The sequence below is a fragment of the Coturnix japonica genome, chromosome 14 (genome assembly GCF_054131305.1).
Source record: "Coturnix japonica strain WE chromosome 14, WE-NBRP24, whole genome shotgun sequence".
Taxonomy (NCBI): domain Eukaryota; kingdom Metazoa; phylum Chordata; class Aves; order Galliformes; family Phasianidae; genus Coturnix; species Coturnix japonica.
The window spans coordinates 17,947,629-17,969,755 of NC_140676.1; the positions used below are offsets into that span (position 1 = coordinate 17,947,629).

General features: G+C 52.2%; 2 protein-coding genes across 13 annotated transcripts in view; both read right to left on the reverse strand.

Moving 5' to 3' along the window:
• Positions 1-12: 12 nt before the first annotated feature.
• Positions 13-1,330, reverse strand: PPIB (peptidylprolyl isomerase B). The gene is made up of 5 exons (XM_085516028.1): positions 1,173-1,330; positions 959-1,072; positions 792-885; positions 451-635; positions 13-379 (listed from the first exon to the last, which is right to left on the reverse strand). Exons 1-5 carry the CDS (start codon positions 1,326-1,328, stop codon positions 257-259), a joined length of 672 nt encoding a protein of 223 aa, XP_085372154.1. The 5' UTR covers positions 1,329-1,330; the 3' UTR covers positions 13-256.
• A 1,094-nt stretch (positions 1,331-2,424) lies between these two features.
• The window catches only part of CSNK1G1 (casein kinase 1 gamma 1), an 82,411-nt gene continuing 62,708 nt past the window's right edge, over positions 2,425-22,127 (reverse strand). For 7 of the 12 annotated variants that reach the window (XM_085515993.1, XM_085515998.1, XM_085515992.1 and 4 more), the window contains 8 exons: positions 20,505-20,590; positions 18,349-18,433; positions 16,262-16,410; positions 14,679-14,783; positions 10,583-10,690; positions 10,200-10,306; positions 8,073-8,096; positions 2,425-5,447 (listed from right to left, as the gene is read on the reverse strand). In XM_085515993.1, the coding sequence (XP_085372119.1) occupies positions 5,393-5,447; positions 8,073-8,096; positions 10,200-10,306; positions 10,583-10,690; positions 14,679-14,783; positions 16,262-16,410; positions 18,349-18,433; positions 20,505-20,590 (719 nt within the window). In that variant the 3' untranslated portion in view covers positions 2,425-5,392. Of the gene's footprint in view, positions 5,448-8,072; positions 8,097-10,199; positions 10,307-10,582; positions 10,691-14,678; positions 14,784-16,261; positions 16,411-18,348; positions 18,496-20,504; positions 20,591-22,127 lie in introns of all 12 variants that reach the window. The other 5 variants (XM_085515996.1, XM_085515995.1, XM_015872332.3 and 2 more) reach the window with 2 other exon arrangements.

Sequence of the window (22,127 nt, forward strand, 5' to 3'; positions counted from 1 at the left end):
CAGAGGCAAGTCTATAAAAAACACATTGGTCACATTTATTGGTGCATGTGCTTCTTACAAAAGAAGTGTTGGACAACAGAGCGGGGCCCTGTCTTGTCCCTGGGGAGGTGGCAGGGGCTGGGAATGGGACCTCAGCGGTTGCCCGTGCTCTGGGATGCCACTGGGGAATGCACATGGGGCAGGAGGGCAGCCTGCAGCACATGGAGGTCGGTCTCCACAGCACAGGGCCCCCTGCAGCACCAGCTGGCTGGACGGGTCACTCCTTGGCGATGGCAAAGGGCTTCTCCACCTCGATGGTGCCGCAGTCGGCAATGGTGACGTCCTTCAGGGGTTTGTCCCTGCTGTCCGTCTTAGTGTTCTCCACCTTCCTCACCACGTCCTGGGGGAAGCAGCGGGGTCAGAGGGACAAAAGCAGCTGCTGCAGCTCCTGCTTCACCTCCAGCCCCTTACCATGCCCTCCAGCACTTTGCCGAACACCACGTGCTTCCCATCCAGCCACGGTGTCTTCACGGTGGTGATGAAGAACTGGGAGCCGTTGGTGTCCTTGCCGGCGTTGGCCATGCTGACCCAGCCGGGGCCGTAGTGCTTCAGCTTGAAGTTCTCATCGGGGAAGCGGTCCCCGTAGATGCTCTTTCCTGGAGAGAAAGGAAAGAAGAGGGCAAGGGGCTGGAAATACATCGGGGCCGGCGCTGAGGGGGGCGGGGAGGGGAACCGGAGCCCATGTGAGCCCCGCAGGGCGGCCACGAGCTACGCGAGCTGCCGCTGTGAGCCCCGAGCGCTGCCGTCCGTACCTCCGGTACCGTCCCCGCGGGTGAAGTCCCCTCCCTGGATCATGAAGTCCTTGATGACGCGGTGGAACTTGCTGCCCTTGAAGCCGAACCCTTTCTGCACAGAGCCGGGCCGTCACCCGCACGGAGAGATGCGGACCCGACCCGACCCGACCCGGCCCGTCTCTCACCTCCCCGGTGGCCAAAGCCACGAAGTTCTCCACCGTTTTGGGCACGGTTTTTCCGAACAGCCCGATGACGACGCGTCCCGCATCCTCGTCGCCCATGCGGATGTCGAAGAACACCTTGTGCGGGGGAACGTGCGGGCCGTCAGCCGGGCCCACCCCCCCCGCCCGGCCCCGCGGTCACCGAGGCCCCGGCCCGATCCCGGCCTCCCCCACCGACCTTGGCCGTGACCTTGGGCCCCTTCTTGCGCTCGTCGGCCCTGGTCGCGGCGGGCAGCAGCAATAACAGCGCCGCGCCCAGCGCCGCCGCCGCCACCAGCGCCTTCATGGTGCGCCGCTCGCAGCCCGCCCGCAGCGCCCTCCGCGCCGCCTGCATCCGGCCCCTCCCCGCTCCCCCCCCCGCCGGAGGTGGTTCGATCCCGGACCCTCCGCGCGCGACGCCCGGGCGCGACCAACGGCGGCGGGGGGCGGGGGGGGATGAGGAGCCGTAGGGCGGCCGCCACGTCGCCCGGCGGAGGCGCAGCCAATCAGCAGCGGGCACGGGGCGAGAGCGGCGGGAGGGAGCGGGGCGGGAACGGCCAATGGGAGCGGGAAGGGGGCGGCACTTCCGGTCACATCCCGGCCGCTATTTCCTGTCATGGCCTTGTTACCATCTCCCTATAAATACTGGCAGGCCGCACTGAGGTCTCCCTGCAGCCTTCTCTTCTCCAGGCTGAACACCCCCAGCTCCTCAGCCCGTCTCCATACAGAGGTGCTGCAGCCCTCGGAGCATCTCCGTGCCCTCCTCTGGCCCCGCTCCAGCAGCTCCACACCCTTCCTGTGCTGGGACCCCAGGTCTGGGCACAGTGAGGGCAGAGCAGAGGGGGCAGTGTCCTCCCTGCCCGCTGCCAGCCCTCTGTTGGTGCAGCACAGGATGCTGTTGGCTTTCCAGGCCCCAAATGGACACTGCTGCCTCTGTTCATCCAACAGAACCACCCAGTCCTTCTTGCAGTGCTGCTCTCAAGGAGTTCTCCTATCTGTACTCATAACCTGGGATTGCCCCAACCCAAGTGCAGCACCCTCACTTGGCCTTGTTGGACCTCATTGCGTTCACCTGATCCCACTCTGTGAGCCCACGCAGGTCCCTCTGGTTGGCATCCCTCCCTTCTGTTGTACCAGCTCAGCACTCAGCTCAGTGCCATCAGCAGCCTGGTGACGGTGCACTCAATGCCACCATCTGTGTTGCCAATGAAGATGTGCTGGTCCCAGGACAAACCTCTGGTTAAGGTGGGGACGTGGGGGCACAGAGAGGACAGAAATGGGCGCCTCCATTCCCGCAGGGCCGAGCTGTCCGGGCTGTGAAGCACAAAGCACCGGGAAGGTGCTGTGGAAGGTTACCGAGAGCCCAGGAGAAGCAGAGTGAAGGGAAATACCCTCTAAGCAGGCGATGCTGTGGGGGAGGGGGAAGAAAGGCGCCTTTCCATGGAGAACAATGCAGCAGTGCAATGTTTTATTGAAAAGAACTAAACAAAACCAAAATCCAACGGAACAAGGGTCTCACTTGACACCGCAGCAGACGGCACCGCGCTGCCCCTCCCCGCAGACCGGCCTCTCTCCCCGCGGGTCGCACCGCCTCCTCCCGGCCCGGCCCGGTTCGGCTCTCCCCGCTCCCGCCCCGCGATGGCGGATCGTGACGTGCAGCTCTCGCTGTCAACCTGCTTTTATTTAACCTGCTTTTTATTCCCACCATCTTTGCCCCGTCAAAGAGTCCAACGTACGATTATAGTGCAAGAGGGCTTGGTACAAGTGAGCATTACCAGCATGCCGTGGGGGGACTGTCCTCCCCTACAAACACATCGTCATAGGGTTAAAAGAACATCGTATCTCCGGAGATAAGCAGTGGGTGGCGGTGAAACAGCCTTCCGACCGACCGACCCGCTTAAAAACAAGGGCAGGAAAGTTCCTAAACAATTCAATACATTCACTTAAAAAAGAAACAAAAAACAAATAAACAAACAAAAAAAGGAACAATAACAACAACAACAAAAAAAACCATTTAAGAACAGAAACCATTGAGATGGCCCCTTCTCCCCCCGCCCTCCCTCACCCTGCAAACACTTACATATGCTGCAACTACGAGCTGCTCCTGGGGCGGATGCAGCAAGGAATGACCACACACGGCAGGAGATGCAGAAGGAATCGAGTTCTGGTGACAGGCACTTAGTGGGGCTTGGGAGGGCAGCAACAGAAGTGTCTCGAGGCCCGGCTCCATCTGCAGAGCACATGGACGCTCCAAGGGAGCATCTGTACCCCTTTCCCCCCTTAAGACCATGGTTTCCTACAGCAGAGAGGGCCCGTGCCAGAGACACAGCACTGCAGAGAGGCAGCAGAGGTCAGAACGGGGAGGGTGGAACGTGGCTGGTCCCTGTCCACCCTCCATTGGGAGGGGAAGGGAGGACAACATGCCCCGGCTCTCGCACGCAGGTGATGGAAGGTCCATTCCTGCCCCAGCCTGTGGTGCACCCCAAGGAAAGCCAGAATGAGGGCGTGCAGCTCCTGCAGGACGTGCAAGCAAGGAGTGAGCCAGGCTGCAGCGCGAGGGGCCGCTGGGAGGAGGTACGGCCACACTCAGAGCTCCGGCAGGTAAGGCAACAAGAGGCAAAGATGGCTAAGGACGGCCAGGGGATCCTGGCACAGAAGCAGTGCCTTCCTGTGCTGACATCACACCTGCTTCGGGAAGCACAAGGAGCGATGCTCTGCCCCATGTGCTGAGGAAGGGAGCTCCTGGGGGTCACACCACAAACCACAGCCCACAGCTCATCACTTGCAACGGGCTGCAAGGCCTCGTCTCTTTCTCCCTCCCTCCACACTCCCCATGGAGCACAGGCCCATGTTAACAGCTAGTGAAGTCCCTCAAGCAAACAGTCCCAGTGCAGTCAGGTGGCACACATGGAAACACAAAGCATGAGCATCTATTTATTCACAAACTCCCCGAAAACTGCCCGAGTTTGCACAGCTCTGCCACATCCAGGAGCAGCCTCAGCCTCCTCCAGGCTGGGGAAGCGTGGCAGCAGGACACACAAGGCATCACACCCAGGTGCCCTGTGAGCTGAGTGCTTGGCCCACGCACAAACCATGAGCTCAGTGGGAGGATGCCAAGGCTATTCCAGTCAAACCCATCCGACTGTCTGGAGATGAAATCAGTATTAAGGCAGTGAAGGATCGCCACTCTGCCCGGGAAGCTTTGCTCCTTATGGGAAGCTTTGCTCCTCACGCTTCCCCGCAGAAGGTGTGTGTTCACAACCACCCTAATGGAGGGCTGGGGAAGGCCGTGTGCTCACCCAGCCCCGCACCAAGCGATGCCTGCAGCCTGGGAAGCACCAGTTCCCAGTTACATTAACCCTGCTCTGCCTCTCCCTGCTGCCAACAGCTGGCCCTCCATGTCTGTGGGCCGCTTGGGCCAGGCACGGTGTAGGAAACCACGGTGGGGACATTCACTGGCAGATGGGAAGGGTGATTGAAAATTCAAGTATGCTTTCCTCAGCGCACGGCCCAGGGCGGGCTCTGGGAACCCCAAACTGGCACAAGGGTTGTGCGGATGTCGTCAACATCCCCACTGGAGGGCACTGTCTGCACCCCAATGCGTTCCCAGCTGAATGTCTGCGCTGGCACCACTGGTCCACGCAGAGATCCACAGATACAATGTGCATCTGTAATGCTAAAAAGAATAAAAAGTGCAACAACGTCAGTTTCTTTAAAACAATCCACATTGCTCTGTTACTGTCAGAGGAGGGAGGTGGGAGGGGAGCCGGGAAACCCAACTGGAACAGTAGATTGCAAATTTCTCACAGCTTGCACGTTACAGTGTCACTGTTCCCAAGGAGCCTACGGGGGAACCTGTGTAGCACTGCTGCAGCAGTCAGGCCCTTCTCCCATGCAACTCTGTTGCCCCGACCGCATCCTCCTGCCCCCTCCAGAGCCATTGAGCCTACAGTGTTTCTTATTAAAGGAGGGAGGAAGGCAGAGGAGCAAAGAGTGCAGGGGAGGGAGGAGGGGAAGGTGAGCAGGAACTAAGCACAGTCCTCACGTTTGCATGAACGACGCCTTCGCGTAACCAACGGGAAGGAGGGTCAGCCAGCCCCCGTCCCGGGCAACCAAGACCTGAGCCAGCCACAGTCCTGGTCCCAAAAGGAGCGTCAGGCTTGGAGTGAACGAGGGAGACCATTCAGCAGATCCACCCAAGAGTGGTTTGTTTTGGAACGTTTTCTTCTCTTTTTGGTTTAAAATGTCACTTGTTTGTTTGTTTGTTTTTCTTTTTCTTTTCTTTTTTTTTTCTTTTTTTCTTTTTTTTTTCTCTTCCTCCTATGCCTCCTCCTCCCCCTAAAGAGAAGCCCCTTCCAATTAGCCAGGGCAAGAGCCGCAGGTGCACGTGGTGTTCCTGCAAGGCCCGGGAGGCACCGGTCACTTGTGACGCTGAGCCGTCTTCTTCCGTTTCCTCTTAAAGAAGCAGCAGCACCTGGAGCACAAAGAACAAGGCCGGTCAGCCCCGCGCACCCCACTGCGGTTCCCCCGCATGCACCGGCTGCTCCCCGTGCCCGGCCCCAGCCCAGGACCTGCCCGCAAGGTCGGCAGCTGGAGCCGGGACGTGCCCAGAGCGATGGGCCGGGGATGGGCCGGGGGTTGATGCAGCCGGCGCTCGCCACGTGGGGAGCAATGGGACAAGGATCATAGGGCCAGACCTCGGGGGAAGCCCGGAGGGCACGAGGACAGCAAGCCCTGGCTGCACGCCTGGCTGCGTCCCCGGCTTCAAGACACAGGTTCAACAGCGCTCACTAAAAAGACAGGTGCCAAAGAGATCTCGGGTCAGGGACCAGGTTCCTTTACTGAACCTTTCACGAGAAGCAGAACTTCCACCTTTGATACAGAACACCTGCTTCTCCCCTCTGCGAAAGCGAGGGAGATGTGCAGCGCCCAGGGATCAGGAGAAGCAAAAGGATGGAGAGTGGAGACTGAGGTGGAGAGAAAAACGCTCAGTGCTGCTCAGCCTCCAGCAGAGGTGGTTGCACTGGTGGCTCTGCATCAAATCCAGGCTTCCTAGCCCTGCTGCTTCCTAACACAGGGACTGGGCATTGAGGTGTGACTGCCTTCCCACCCTCAGCCTGCGCCAGGAACCCTCTGCACAGAGGAAATGTTAGTTCTGCCCAAGTTCTGCTCCTGAGCTACGGATCTTTCAGCCATTACAGCCATGACTGGAGCGATGTGGAAAGCCCACCTTTCCAGGCTGCAGGACAGACATGAAGCTAAGCAGCATAAGTATGCAAACACCATGTTTTCCTACAAGCTATTATTTTCTACAAATACCATTTTTTCCTGCCAGCACCGACTGTCTGCTGGGAGACTGCAGCCCTGTGACACACGGAGCTCAAAGCCACAGCTGTGGGAGGGCAACTGCCCACTGCACGCTCCTGCAGGAACATACTGCCAGGGGAAGTGTAACATCACAATCTGCCTTTGGGTTCCTGTCAGGCGCTCCTAACAGGCTCAGTGTAGAGGTGAGCCAAAAAAAACCAGGACACGCTTGTCCTTCCAGGAACACAGGCCCAGAGTGACCTGTCAGCTGGGAGCACTCCATCCCCAGGACCTGCTCTGACACTCACAGCATGCTCTGAAGCTTTCTGCACCCAGTGCACCCAGTGCAGGCACCCTACTGGCACTCTCACCCCCTGCTCCGGGACTGGTGGTGCATGTTATTGCCCCAGTCCTCCTGCCACCCTCTCTGGGTTTAACCTACAGCAGTATTTCTCTCCCATGGCAGCCACCTTCCTTCATGACATGGGTGATGGTAAGTAAGGGACGGGATGGTTATGGGGAAAGATGATGACAATGCACAAGTTATGATTCCACATGCAGATGATAAGGAGAGAAGAGGGCTGAGAAGCACTCGTTTCCTTGGGCACTATACAGAGGGAGCTGGCTGACTTTTGGCTGTTGTCCCTTGAGATTCGTGTCTTTTTTAGGGTGTTACTCAGAGGTCCAGGGAAGGGTTCAGGAAAGGAAGTCCTGGCAGGTCAGACAGGCAGAGGCAGAACACCAAAACGAGAGGATAAGGCAGGCTGACAACTACAGAATGTGATCTCTGTGCATGCAGACAATGCCCAAGAGAACAGCCCCAGACTACGACATACAGAGAAGCCAGAGATGCCAGAGGTATCAGAGGCAATGCCTATGCAGAGCAGGGCAGAGGCGGGTCAGTCTCTCATCAAGCAAGGACATTCCTGACCCACAGCGGCATCACCACCTTGCTCCGCAAGGTTCCCACCCACCCCGGGGTGCTGCCTGGGCCTCAAGGGGATGCTGGAGGCTCAGCTCAGCCCTCTGCAGCACCGGGCGCATCACAGCCATGGCCACAGAGGGACAAGGAGGGAGGGAGCACCTCACAGCCTCCTCGGGGCCAGGACTGCAGCTTCAAGAGCCTGATGAACGATACATGCACTGGAGCTGGGCCTGGAGTGATGCTGATCCCAAACCAGAGGGTTGGTTCTCCCAGAGAACCAGCTCAGCTGCAGTGCTCCGCCAGTCCTCAGCCTGCTGCTGGGAAAGCAACCACCTCCCACCCACCCTGCAGGCTGCAGCTCCAGCTGGGTTCCTGTCACTAATGTCACTACTGAACACCACTGCTTTATGCCCCCACTAACTATGCAGGCACTAGCTGTGCTTGTAGGAACTCTCCCAGGAACCGACTGCTCCCTCCCCTCCACGCCAGGGCAGGGTTTTCCCTTCATATCGTCTGTGAGAGGAAGTCCTGCAAGATGTCAGGTAAGCCTGCTCCCGAGTCTGCCCAGCTCCATTAGACATCATTGCTCACGGACATTATGGGGGATATGGTAAGCCGAATAGGAAAGGATTCGAATTTGTCTTTTGCACAGATCAGTTCAGCCATCTGTCTGATTGCTGGGCCTCAATGGCCCCTCAGACATGGTCCGCACCCTCCCCAAGAAGTGCCCAGCAGGGTCCGAAACCAAAACAGCCCTGGGCTGGCATTGAGCTTGTGCCTGTTTATGGTTTGGTTGGTTGGATTTTGCCAACCCCAGTCTAGTCTGGTCCGCTCCCCCTTGCATGTGGACTGGAGAGAGGGACTCACCACAAGTTGAGCATTTTCAGGCAGCTACAGAGAGTGTAGAGAAAAAACACAGAAAGGAAGAAAGAGCAATTAGTTCACAGAGGTGGGATGAAAGCATGTCACTGCAGCCATGCAAACATGCAGTGCAGACTGGCAGACACACACCATGCCTGCCCCCACCCCCCCAGCCCTCAACCACCTCGGCCCTTGCACAGTGCCGCTGAGAGTCACCACATGTTCCAGTGTTGTGAGACCTCAGACAAACACTGCACCTTCTCCCCACGGTCACAGGCCCTTGGAGGCTCTTTCTGGGGCCTGAGATCATGTAGGAGCTCCAAGCCACCACACAGGAGACTGCTGGATCCCATCATGGACCTCTGTCTGTGAGCTGCTGTTCACAGTGTCCTCAGGGGACCCCAAAGCAGAAGCATGTGCACAGCTCCTCTGTTAGCCAGGAGCGGCAGGGAAAGACCTTTCCAGTGTTGCATCTTGTCTCAAAACACAGAGCCCCAAATCCAGCTGGTTCTAACACTTTCTGAACTGCTACACAGCAAATCAATCTTTTGAGTCTAAAAATCCTTTGATCTCCTCATAACCAAGGGGATTTATGGTCACAGATGCAAGGAAAGATGAAGGCAGCCATCCTTGAGGCAAGAGGAATGAAGCAAGGAACTAGGGAACTACAGCAAGAGCCCCCAGACCTGCTGGTGCAGAGCACCCTTCACAGCGACCACTGAAACCCTTCAAAATCAATTCTGAACCACACAGAGTCTGGGAGGGACAGGACAAATGGCCAGGCACAGCTTGGGCTGCATGGCTCACACATGCTTCTTTTCACCTGTCTTGATGCTCTCCTGTACAAGAGCTGCTGGGGTGGCCATCTGCCCCAAGGCACATGCCTGGAAAAAGCCCCACTTCAGTCATCTTGACCAGGACACAGCCTGTAACACCGAACCTGCGGCCACTGCAGGCCCCAACACCCAAATTTAAGAGGAATATCGCCCACCTTCCAAGCAGCACCTCAAGTCCTGCCCCCCCCACCATGCTCTAGGAGAATCCTGTGTCAAAACCATGGCTCACTCCCTTGTCTGGGAGGAGAAAGCACATCCACTTCTTGCTCAAATAGCTGCCCAGCTCCCAGCAAGGAAGATCACAGGAGTGCTTTCTGAAGGACAGACAGCAAAAGACCTTCAGCACAACAGTGATGAGGTGGAACAGAAGGCTCCAGCCTGATGGATACTCCAGGGCCACTTCCATCCTTTCTCACACGTCCCCGTTTTCCTTCTTATCCTTTCACAAATCATTCCTAGCAGAGGGCTGAGCCAAGCCACACCAGTGTCACCAAGTCTGCCCACAGCCAGGCACTGGGGCAGCGTCACAGTACTGACCATCTGGGGGCAGCTCCAAGCCCACTTCCCCCTTGTATGGGAAGCTGGGATTACCTGCTGGGGTCCTGCTCTAGTTCGGGGGCAGCAAGAAGGTCTCATGCTCAGGATCATGCAAAAGGTGACATGATGGTGCCAGATGCAGCACGTGTGCAATGGAGGTCAAAATGGTCAAAGCAGCAACTACGCATGTTGCTTCTCACTCTTTGCCACAAGCTACAGGGGAGAGGTCTGCTCAAAGCGAGCACACGGCTCCCCATGAGCAGAAGGGCTGGTTTCTCTCTCAGCTTCCACTGAACGTCCACTGAGAGAATTCACAGAGAAAACCCCAAGTCCCTGAAAGGATCACTGTCACACCACTGTGGATATCTGGCATTACTTACCGCAGCCACAGATGAAGTGTTAACTCAGACCAACAATTTCTTCACTGAGTTGTGCTCAAGCTACTCCTACACTCTCAGCATGAGCACACAGGATGTTGTCCTTTCAGAGAGTCCTGCAATCTATTCACGTTACTTCAGTACTTGTACTACCATCTACTCTGCAACACATGCTCTGAGTAAGAGTTACGTTCTCCAGCCACAACAAGTGTAAAAAGCAGCAGCAGCATTGAAGGCACCATGCACAAAAGCAGCAATATGCAGGAAAAGGGCATGGGACATGAGCATCGAGTACTTCCCCATGGGTAGATACCCCCACTCGTTTCACAGGAGGAGGATTAATGACCACACCAGAGGAAAGCCTGTTTGTAAAGCCAACGTACTTAGCTTCCTCCACCACTTCCACTTCTGCCTGTGCTGTTATAGGTGCATTGGAGTGTGCCCCTGTCGGGTCGTCCACGTTCAGCTCCCCGTTGGTTGAGCTAACCACCTGAAACACAGACACATTCCCCATTAACAAAGCTCTCCTCGCAGCACAGTTCCACGTGATACACCTCCACCCATCTCAACAAGGCATACTAGAAGAATGGGAAGTCTGTGAAATAATTTCTGCCTGTTCCTGCCTCCTGCGGGGTTTCTGGAAAGCCTTCACATCACGTTCCCTGTTTATAGCAGCCACATGGCTTCTCCCAAGCACTTGGCCTCATAGTGGCAGGCATAACTGCAATTCAGTGACACACAGTGTCTGAGATGGAAAAGCAGATACCTGCACTGATCCTCCGTGTCGATCTGCAGCCAGATGAGACGTCAGGTACGAGGTATTGGTCTGCCGGCTGGGCTGGATCTCCCACTCTCCTCGGCGATCGGATGATGCCTGCTCCAAGTCCATAAGCAGGAGAGAAGGAGAAGAGAGAGCAGAAGGTGAATAAGGTGTAGAAATGAGAGGGTATCTGTTAGTGAGTTAGTCCGTTTTGTTTCTCTGTAGGTGTTTCTTGCAAAACAGCAAGGCATTTAGACATTCAAGTAGGCTACAGTTTAACTTTACCGAGTAATAACCGTACATTCCTTCAGCTTTACCCAGTGCAGAGGTACAATCCTTCTCTAGGTGATAAACAACAAAGCTCACATCTATCCAGGAAGATACTTCTATGCACAGCTTCGCCTGCATGTGTTTCAGCACAGCAACAACAATGTTAGCAGTGTGTTTCACCCTGTCTGCCAGGTCCCACACCAGAACCCTGGACATGGCAGCAAGTTTGGATACTCAATCCTGACTGCCCTAAAATACTCATTTTTTAACTTAAAAGTGCAGTATACAAGAAACTTCCACTGACTTCTTCATCCCCAGTAAATGCAAATTTTATACAAGGAAATTATTAGAATTTGATTTGTTTCATTAGAAGAACCACTTTGCACTTGCACGAGGCTGCCTACAGGTCATCCAGCACTGATGACACACCCAGCATCCACCTGAGGGCAATGAGCACCTCTGTGCAGCCAAACCCAACATCAGCCAAAGGAACCTATTGACAAGGCTGGGAAGCACAGGACAGGCCGGCAGATGCGCGTCAGACCTCATGCCAATGGCACAGAATGGAGTCCAGTGTGACGTTACTGAGGGCATGGCTTTGTTGTTGGGTGCAGTCATTCCCTGCAGCCACACAGATGAGCCTGAGCCCTGCTCAGAGCCAGAGAGGAGCCACTGTGCTGCTGTGTGGCCGGGAAAAGACGGGGGTGCTGCCAGCAGCTCTGCAAAGGGTGACTCCAGAAACCTTCCTGTGCACTTGTACAACACTAACTGGTCACCAAACTGGAACAAGTGTGTTTGCAAAAGGAAGCAGAGCAGAAAAGCAGTCTGCTTGTATGCCATAAAACAAGCACTATCATTTCCTCTGAGTGACTTCTGGGTCTGTCCCTGGGTGACCCGCAGTGCAGCTTCTCCTGAGTGGTCAACAAAGCCACTTCATAGGGAGCTTTTCCCTGGAGGTGCCTCCATGCAGGCCTGAAAATCTTCTTGTTACATGTTTGTTCCATTGGCCCAAGACACTGCTTGTCCTTTTGTATACTTGGTAACATTCAAAGGAGTTACTGGAGAAGCACTTCCCTTGAAATTCTTCTTCAGTTGCTGCAGGTCACAAGATTAGAAACAACTGGGGAATCTGAATGGAGTTTTAGAAGTTGGTGAAGGAACATGTTGAGTACAAAACACTAATACTGCCAGTTTTCTTGGCTGGGTCAGGGGATGAAGCTGTACATGTATCAACACAGAGAGCAAGGCCTGAGTGCCTGGAGTCACCCTGCAGGAAAGGTGTGAGAAGACACAAGAGCCAGATTTCTTTTGGTTCTGCACCCAAACTAATAAAAAATGTCTGGCGTGGGAGAGAGAAGAAGGTACCCACACTTTCCACAGCAGCTTGGTGCTAGAAAGGGGTGATCACATTGAAAAGGTCAAATCAAGGACCTGAATCGAAACTGGTGCTGCTAAGTAAAGGCAAAGGATTTTAGCAATTGGAGGCACTGTGCTGAGAGACACTGAGGTGCCCATATGCTGCCCGGATAAGCTCTCTAAGGTTTGCTGCCTGCTGGGTGCCTGCATCTGGGACGTCAGGAGAAGGATGTTGAGTAGGATAAAGCTGGAGGACTACCATCCCCTCCTGGTCTTTCAAGCTGGGTCACACGAGAATGAGACCAGGAAAGGAAAATATGTTGTCAAAAAGTCTTTATATCCCTTGGGAAGATGCTGAAGGGATTGGGAGAGCAGGCGGTGCTCTCCTCAGTCCTCCTGGTTGGAGAATGAGGTTTGGGCAGGAAGAGAACAGACCAGCTGGATGACCGGCTGCATGGCTGGTGTCACACTCTGGTCTTTGGCTTCTATGACCTACGACACACCTTCAATAAACCACAACTGACCAGGAGGGGCAGCAGGATGGCACCCTGGGCAATCTGATCTACTACTTGATCTAGTGGCTGGCAGCCCTGCCTGCAGCAGAGGGGCTGAAACTACATATCCTTAAGGTCCCTACCAACCCAAGCCATTCTCTGACTGATTCTATTCAATAACAAAACATCCTAAATAAAGTTTAGGAGAAAAAGAAGACAAAAGGTGCCCTGCAATTGCACCAGGGGGATTGAGGTTGGATGTTAGGAAGTACTTCTTTGAGTGCACCCTCAGTGCATGTCTGCAGGTGACACCAAGTTGGCTGGAAGTGTGGATCTGCCTGGGGATAGCGAGGCCCTGCAGAGGGATCTGGACAGGCTGGAGGGCTGGGCTGAAGCCAATGGGATGAGGTTCTACAAGACCAAATGCTGGGTCCTGCACTTTGGCCACAACAACCCCAGGCAGCGCTATAGGCTTGGGGCGGAGTGGCTGGAAGACTGCGCAGAGGAAATGGAGCTGGGGGTACTGATTGATGCTCGGCTGAACATGAGCAGACAGTGTGCCCGGGTGGCCAAGAAGGCCAACGGTATCCTGGCTTGGACGTTTGCTGAGGGACATGGTTTAGTGAGAACTGTTGGTGATGGGTGGGTGGTTGGACTGGGTAATCTTGTAGGTCTATTCCGACCTTGGTAACTCTGTGATTCTGTGATTCTTCTCCACGAGAGTGGTCAGGCACTGGAATGGGCTGCCTAGGTGGTGTCACTGTCCCTGGAGGTGTTAAAAAACATTAGATGTTGTACAGAGGGATATGGTTTAGTGGTGGTTGGTGGATGATTGGACTGGATGATCCTAGAGGTCTTTTCCAGTCTTAGTGATTTATGATTAAGACTGAAAGGCTTGAAAGAACAAAGACTGAATGCTGTCCAAATAATATTTTGGGAATAAGACAGCTGTCTTTGTGCTATGTACTAAAATTTATGAACTAATATGCTTGAAAATGAAGCCAGGCATCATTGTCCATCACACAGAACAAGATGGCCTTGATTGTACATAGCATGAAGATCTCTTGTCAGAGCAGACAACTACAAACTGCCACCCAAGATGGAGCTAATGCATTAATCAGGCAATATACTAAAGCAGATTATTTTACTACTACCGTCAGCCCAGTCCACACTAATAAGCATGCATAAATTCAGTACTGCACACATGCTTCAAACAGTGCAGCCTCCCACAAGCAACACTTCTAATGAGGAATACTCATCCTGATTGTAGCTGAAGGCTTTAGCTGTAGACTATATTACGTGTCTATCATTCCAAGCACAGCTGCATGGAACAAGGAAGAGTCAAGCCCAGAGAGGTTATTACATCTCACACTCTCACACTTGCATGAGCTGTGTGGGCGCAGGAATCGCAGACGCAAAGCCAGAACAGCACTCAGCAGTTAGAAGAGCAGAGCGAGCCCAGAGCCACTCACTGGGAAGTAAGAGCACCAACAGCTCCAGCTAGGAGCCGACGGCTGGAGATCTACTCAACTTCTGAGCACCTCTGCTAATACAGAAAATCCAGACTCTCAACACCAATATTACCACTAGAAAGAAAAAATTGGGAAATTCGTGAACTTGCAGTTTATCTGGACCACAATGCCCAGCCTCCCCAAAGGACCTTGTGCTGGCAGCCCTTCCTGCTGTGCTACATCTGTGCCACGGGCAGGGCACCCTGAGCTGGATGCTGCGCATGTCCATGGGACACACACATCTTACTCCACTCCATTTGTTCACAATCTGGAGGAAATCCACTGCTCTTTCAGCCATTTGTTGCTTTGACAAAGGCCTGCTCAGACCAAAGTTTTCCTAAATTAAACAAGAAATGAGCTTGCCACAAAGGCAGGAATCAGCCCCAGCTACCCCTACTGGCACAGGGTTTCTGTTCTCCAGACCAAGGGGAATTCAGAAGGATGCCAAGTGAGGCAGTGCAGCCAACACACCTGATTGCGCAGGGCCTGCTGTGATGGTCGGTCCCGATGGATGTGGCTGTCTCTCGTTATTGCAGACGTCCCAGAATCTACATGAACAGACCCCACTGGAGTAGGCTGGAAAACAAGGTGTTTGTTAGGACACTTGTCAGGTCAGCTCCCATCATGCACCAGCAGTGCAGGAAGACATCAAAATGCTGCCCAAAGGTACTGCCAGCAACCAAGGATAATTACAGCAAGGGCTATGGGATCCCTGTGATTTGACTGCCAGCTGGGTACCAGCTCCAAACATCTTGTAGAAGAGTGAAGTAAAAAGACACATCTGAATCTACCAGTGTCAGATTGCACCGAGCTTGCTGCAAATAAGATTACTGCAACTGCAAGATATACAGGCTTGTTTTCCTCAGCTCATTGTCTCATTGCTTTTAAAAACCACGCTTGCATAGAAACAGAATGTGTTAAAATTAAAGCTTCATCTGCTCTATTCTCACCAAAGTCACAATCCTTGCTCACAACATCAAAATCTCCATAGCAACCACTGCAGTTGTCAGCAATGGCAAGCTTGTCTTACAAGGTGCTTTTTATCAATTGCCTTTGTAATTAAACAAAAATGAGAGAAAAATCATGATTCACAAAGGGAATGATTTCTTACTCAAATGAGCTGCTCTGCGCACAGAAAATGTTGGTAATGCTAAATATAGTTGGATGGGAAGTCATTGGCAGCGGTACCAGGTTCAGCACTGAAGGCATTTGATCCGGCACCGGTGACAATTAATTTACAGCTGCCTTTGCCACTGGTGGTGCACAGTGACTGGCTGTTAGCAGGAAGGCTATCAGTGGAACGACACAAAGCGACGGGTTGCAGCACAGGCACAGATCAGATGGGCAGCCAACGGAAGAGCTTCAGATGTTTTATCACATTTCCCAGTGACATATCTTTTAGCCAAGGTCTTCCTGAATACAAATGGCTTTTGACAATAGGAGTGATGGATTGAGATCACAGTTATGTTCCATCTGGTGCTAAGTGGAGCTTGGATACTCCCACGTTGCCCTGCCATATTTAGAGCCGGCTCAGCCTCTGGAGCAGGGTAAGCCCGTGGATCTTTAGAAATCACAATGGGTTTGCCTTTTATTGTTTCCTGAGCACCTGTCAGAGCCCTGCCCACATCTCCTGTACTTCTCTGTGACGACTCAACTGCTATGCTGGGTGCTGAGGAAGCAAGTATGCGCTCCAGCTGTAAGATGGATGCCTTCAGATATTGATTACCAAAGGTCTCAAATCGTGTTAGGATAAAATAAATTAAGTCTAGTCCTGCTCTTGGCTGCTAAGGAAGAAGTCAACATTGAACGTGCCACACTAGTGCAAACCCAAAGAGATGGCAAGGGGCCATCTGCCCTTAGGATAAAGCATGGCACCACAAGAACCCCCTAACACAGCACCAGGACTTCTCACTGCATTGAGCGTGTGCTTGCTGGCTACAGAAAAGAAGGGAGTGGCTTGATCCTGACTCGCTGGCACTTACTGGAACTACTGGAACAAACAGTGAGGCAGGTGAGGAAGCAGCAGGGCCCTGCATTATGCAGGAGGGACTTACGATTGGCCTGCCGACCCAGTCATAGGCATAGTCAAAGGTGTAGCCTTTCTTCTCAAAGAGCTCTGTGAAGATGGTCCGCAAGTAGTCGTAGTCTGGTCTCTCAAAGAAATCTAATCGCCGAACGTAACGGAGGTATGTGGCCATCTCCTCTGTTAGAGAAGGGGAAAAGAGAAGCAGCGTCAGCTCTGCCCACACATCGCTCCATCACTTACAAGCCTCTCAGTGCACAGCATGTGATACACACACACACTGGAAAGGTGCTTTTCAATTAACTCCAACAAGGCCTTTCCACGGCACAAAGCTCAACAGTGCTCCAAGTTCACCCAGGGGCAGGTCCCCAGAACTGCCCAGGCTCTGCCACGTTCAGCCAGGCAGATCGATGGGAGCTGAGGACAGCCAGCAGGCCTTCACCCCCCATGACCTACCCAGCTTCCTGCTGCTTGATGAACCTCAGGCAGCTCTCTACAGCCCCCCGGCCCTGCCCAAAGCCTAATAATAGCTTGCTTTCATTCTGAATCTTTTGAATGAGCTGCTATAAAGCCAGGCCTGTGTTGCTGCACTGAGCTTCACACAGAGAGAATTGTCTGGGCTGCTGCTGTTAACTTTGGCTTTCCTTTAAAAATGACTGCTTTAGCAACAGCCCACAATGCAAATCGATTCAAATGCTTCTCTAACAATGCTGGAGTCCCACACCTGCTGCACAGGGCTGCTGCTTTACCTCCCTCCTGCAAGTTCCACAGCAAGTTTCACTCTATATCTTTGTATAAAAACAAACACTAAAACACACTCTACAACACAGGACAATTCTCTGAGCCTGCCTACTGGACACTCACACATACATCAGCTCAGGGACATTAAAAGTAGACACAGTGATTGCTATACCAGGACAGGACTGTTGTTCTGAGCAGAGATCAACAGGAGGAATGATATACCAGGATATACCAGCTCAGTTTTTGCCTTTAACTGACAAAAATGAAACCAGCTCTGCTTGATGATGGTTAGCTATGCCTATGGTTGGCAGCTCGTCTGTCACACTGAAGCAAAAGAAGAAGAAAGGTCATTTCCTCCTCCTGCTGTTATCTTTGAAAGATGGAGGACCAACAAGTTTCAGGAAAGCATGGGAAAGTTGTCTCATCTCCCTTCAGCCCAGATCTGCACGTGTGACAGAGCTCTGAGGAAGGAGCACTGGGAAGAAATGGGGAAAAAAGCAAAAATGGCAACAACCAATCTGATGCCTTTCTGCCTGGAACTAGGTGGATTTGGGATGGAAACGTGCCTGGGAAATGAGCATGACTAGAGTGAACAACATCTCCTTCCAGACTTGCTGCTCCTTGTGCTGGTAAAGAGCCATGGACACGGATTAGTGGGCATGGTGAGATGGGGTGATGTTTGGACTGGATGATCTTAGTGGTCTTTTCTAAACTTAATGATTCTGTGAGTCCATGAGAATGGTTCCAACAGGAACGGGGCTTACTGTGAGGACCTGGGTGCTCTCCCTGTTGTCAAGCTTCTCACCTCACAGACAAAATACTGCACCCACTACATGAAGGCTACACTGTACCCGGGCAGGACTTCCACTTCATGCTCTGCTCTCCAGTTCAGCAATGGACTTCTGCTAACTGGAAAAAAGCTGCCAAGCTTTGCTAGAAGCACATTCTTAATAAAGCTCTCCTTAAAGCTGTTGTTAGAAGGTGGAATTCAGTGACATCATCCTGTCTTCGAAGCTGGCCACCTAAAATTTTAGCACCTGCTCATCTTTACATTTGGAAATGAATCAACTGAGTAGAGCCAACACAGTCACCTGAGAGAGGGAAAAGAACAAGGTCCTCTGCTGGAAGGAAGAAAAGCAGGGACATGGGGCACTTGGGTGCTGCCCAGCTTGCACAGTAGGAAAAGTTATGCTTGTACCAAGCCACAGTCACAAGCTCTCAGCCCTGCTAATTCCTAGCAGCAGCCCCATTTGTTTTCCGGCTTGAGGAATGACATAACGCATGTACATGACTGAAATACTCTCTGCCAGAGCTGCTCGGAACTGTCATATTGAACAAGGTACATCTGTCTTCAACTACACTCCATCAGTGCTTTACCTGGAAAGTTCTCACAGAGAACTTCAACCGGAGTGTTTCTCTTCGTGTCCCCAATCTTCTGATACCTCTCTTTTAAGGTGTCAGCCTGTAGCACACAAATACAAAACAGTTGTGGGGAAAGAGTTCAACCACGTGAGAAACGACATGCTGTATGGAAAGAAAAACGAGGTATTTAATATTGGTTCTGGGTGGTAGGAGGTGACATTACTTGCAGCTGAACTGCATCCTAGATTACAATATATTATCCTGCTGTTATTCTCACTATGTGCTTTACATGGAGTCAGCAAAGAACATCCAGTGAGGCATTCAGAACACCTTCAGTACTTGAAAGCACACTGGTTGTGCTCACATGGCCCATTTCTTACCAGCCCAGTCCTGGTATAGGGAAGCTTTCCTAGGGCAAAAAAATAAAGCTGCATACACTTGGATAGCACGTCAGTATCCTGACACTCCAGCAAAGAGCAGTCCTAGGCTGAGAGCCATCTGCAACCATGACAGCTTCATAAGCAACTGCAAGAGCGGTTAAACTGTGACAGCAATTTTGACACGCCATGTTTTTACTGTGCATCATAGAATGCCACCACAGAGTCAAGCACTAGATTATATCAGTCACACTTCTCCCATATCCCATGCTACTTCTTTCACCCCCAAAGTGTCCATCACTTAGCACTGATTAAGCAGCTGGTCATCCAGAAAAATGACATACTTTTCAGTTTGTTTTCCCACCTGAATCACTCCTGAAGCAGAGCACTCTGATCTAGTTGGCACCCTACAACAGGTTTTACAGCCTCCATTTCAGCATATGCCAATTAGACCTGCCAGCAATATAATTAGCATTGTAAGATGTTCTCTTAAGACCTTAACATTGACAGCAGAGACCAGAAGTGTAGGCTGAGGAAACCTACAAGAGTGAAGGTGCCACACTGTCAGGCTGAAGAGTTTGGGTGTGCTCTGAACAGAAAGAAACACGAGACTTCCATGAGCACACAATTAATTCTCACTAAGTTCAGCACTGATCCAAGGAAAATTTTGCAGTCTCGTTTAAACCTGGAATTATTTTAGAGTAATTTATAGGATTAATTTAAAGCAGGTAGGTTCAAACTAAAGCAGAAATAAAATGTGTAATAGAATAACACACTCATAGGTTTACAGTAGGAAATGCACCTAATGCCAGAAAAGTTCTGAGCCCTTCCAGGATCACTTCTATGCATGAAAATCCCTTTTGTGCTTTCTGAGTTGCTGCTGACACTTCTGACGTGTTGATAAGGCAAAGCTGAGGCTAACTCTGGAAAGATGGTGACAAAGCAGCTTAGCAAGATCTATCATGCCACTGGCCACAGCAGTACTCTGCCATGTGTGCAGTGAGCCCAAACACTCACTGTTTTTTCACAGCATACCAACAGGTCTAACAGGAGTCACCGTCTTCACTAAAAACCTCCTAAGCTGACCACCTTCACTCAGTGCAGCTGCAGAGGTGAACACGGTAGCTGCACAATCAGGAAGGTGCTGGAGAAGTGAAGATGAAGCCAGCAGCAGCCTTGGAGCCAGCACATGGCATTCTGCTGATGGATGTCAGCTGTGGCTGTTGTAACTCAATTGCTCACAGCCCTCGGCACTGTACACGACATTTCATAAACTTACAATCCAGAACTGAGCACTGAGCATCCAGTGTCCCTGGAGGGAAGCCAAGCTCCACACTTCTGCCAGAAAAACAGCTTTTCAGGCTAAACTCTCTCTGCAAGTCTAAAACCATCAGACTGCTCCTGTTACAAACACGAGCCTAGATGCAGCTGGGGCACTGTGTGCCATAACTGGAATCCCACAAACAACCATTGTCTTCTGGGCAGGTTCACATTACAGCTAAGCTGCTCCAACTGCTCAGCAGCCCCACTGCTGCCCTCCCCGTCCCAGCTGCTCCTTTGTTTGCATCTTCCCTGCAAAGCTGCACCGACTCAGTGATGTTAACACTAACCTGCAGTGACAGGTAACGTACTTCTGGCTTGGCATCTTCTCTGCAGATAAATCTAACACCTTCACATTCAAATTCACAGACACACAGGACTGCTCTGCCCAGATTTTCCATACGTTCCCCTGCCAGATTCGCATCTGGGCAGAAACCTGAGTTTCAAGGGGCAAAACCTAAGACTCAAACCTACCTTCAGTCCTTGCCAGGGCAGACTGCCTCTGAGGAAATACATAAACATGTGGCCAAGGGCTTCCAAGTCGTCTCGACGACTTTGCTCTGCAACAGAAGAGATGATAGATTACTGCTGTGGATGCAGAAATGGGTCTGGTTAGTAGGAAAAGGGATTTCAGGCAGAAAGCTATCGCAGGGATGCTGACTTGAATCGTGGAATCATTAAGGTTGGAAAAGATCATCTAGTCCAGCCATCCACCTATCACCAATGCTGCCGTGTCCCTCAGTGCTACATCTACATATTTCTTAAACATGCAATGTGTAGCTCAGGGCTTTTGCAAAAGGACTTGGAAGTTGTTACAAGCAACATAAGACATGGATGGGCTAGAAGACAGGAGCTGGGAGCCAGCGTGCCCAGCACTGTCTGCAAAGGATGTGCTGCATTACTTCCTCTGAGCCCTGCAGGAGTGGGCAGGGGACACTTGCAGCCAGCTGTGGGAACTGCTGTGTGCACAGTGCCAGCCATCTCCTGCTGCTTCTGGAGCTCAGTGCACCACAGAGGGTTAAAAATAGCTCCTTTCAGTGCTGCTTTTGCTCGGGAAACACTTGCTGCTGTTGCCATGCAGATGTTATGATTATAGATGAGGAAAAAAAAATACAAAAAGGAGGCCTTGAGCCAAGGGAAAAGCATCCTTTAAAATAATCCACCAAAACGTGGCCCATACTGCCAACAAGCCACAGGATATGAAGGAGAGCAAAGGACACCAGAGCAGCAGGAGGTGATCTTGTTGGCATCACTGTTTGCTGGATGAATGGTCCCACAGCTCCCCAACAGTGCAGGGACCCCAGCACTGCTCACCAACTGCCTCTGCCTCACAGCGACCTGCTCTCCCCCAGGCTCCCCCCGTGCACAGAACACAGAGCACACGGAGTCCAGCTGGCCGGTAGGTGGTGGCAGTGCAGTGCCCTGCAGTGCTCCCATCCGCAGTAGCTCACTTCCTCCATCCCTTCCCCAGTCTCCTCAGAAACAGAATTTGTGCCCATTTCTTCTCACTCCCCAGAATGAGAGGCTCTCCGACCTCTCTCTGTGCCACCGCTCTGCCACTCTTATGAGTTTAAGTGAATATAAACATTTAATAAGGGCTTCTGCCTTTCAGCCACCAAGATGTAATTTTCTAAAAAGGATACCAGGCAGCAAGTGAGGAGACAGAAGATGGGTTTAAAATTAGTTCTATCATTAAGGAAAGCCATTATTCATTTTCTCCAACCGGTTATTAGGTCAGGGAACGGCAAAGTGTAACATCTGAAACTGAAAGGCGCTGGTGTGGGGCTGCGCTATAAAGATCTCCTTGGATGCCACTAAGTGTGGCAATTACTGCCTGCCCACTTGCTCTAATCAGAGCAGGACTGCTACCTTTATCATTTATCTCCTAGCAAAAACCATAATTACAAGGCTTCCAGTTCCAATGCTTTTAGCTGTCTCAACTGCTCAAAAAAAACCAACAAGCAACAAACCCCCCAAAGCCTTGTGGCATTGCCACGCTGAGTGGTCTGCAAAGGTATGAAGGTCATGGGAGCCATATGCTGAGCTACCACCAGAGCCCTGCAGCACCCAGCACAGCACACTCATGCTGAATGCACA

Bases quoted from the DNA above. Each gene is read 5' to 3' on its own strand.
- PPIB (XM_085516028.1), bottom strand. From the start codon at position 1,328: ATGCAGGCGGCGCGGAGGGCGCTGCGGGCGGGCTGCGAGCGGCGCACC. The intron at 886-958 runs GTGAGAGACGGG...GGCTCTGTGCAG, and splicing joins TGGCTTTGGCCACCGGGGAG to AAAGGGTTCGGCTTCAAGGG. The intron at 636-791 runs GTACGGACGGCA...CTTTCTCTCCAG, and splicing joins CCGCGGGGACGGTACCGGAG to GAAAGAGCATCTACGGGGAC.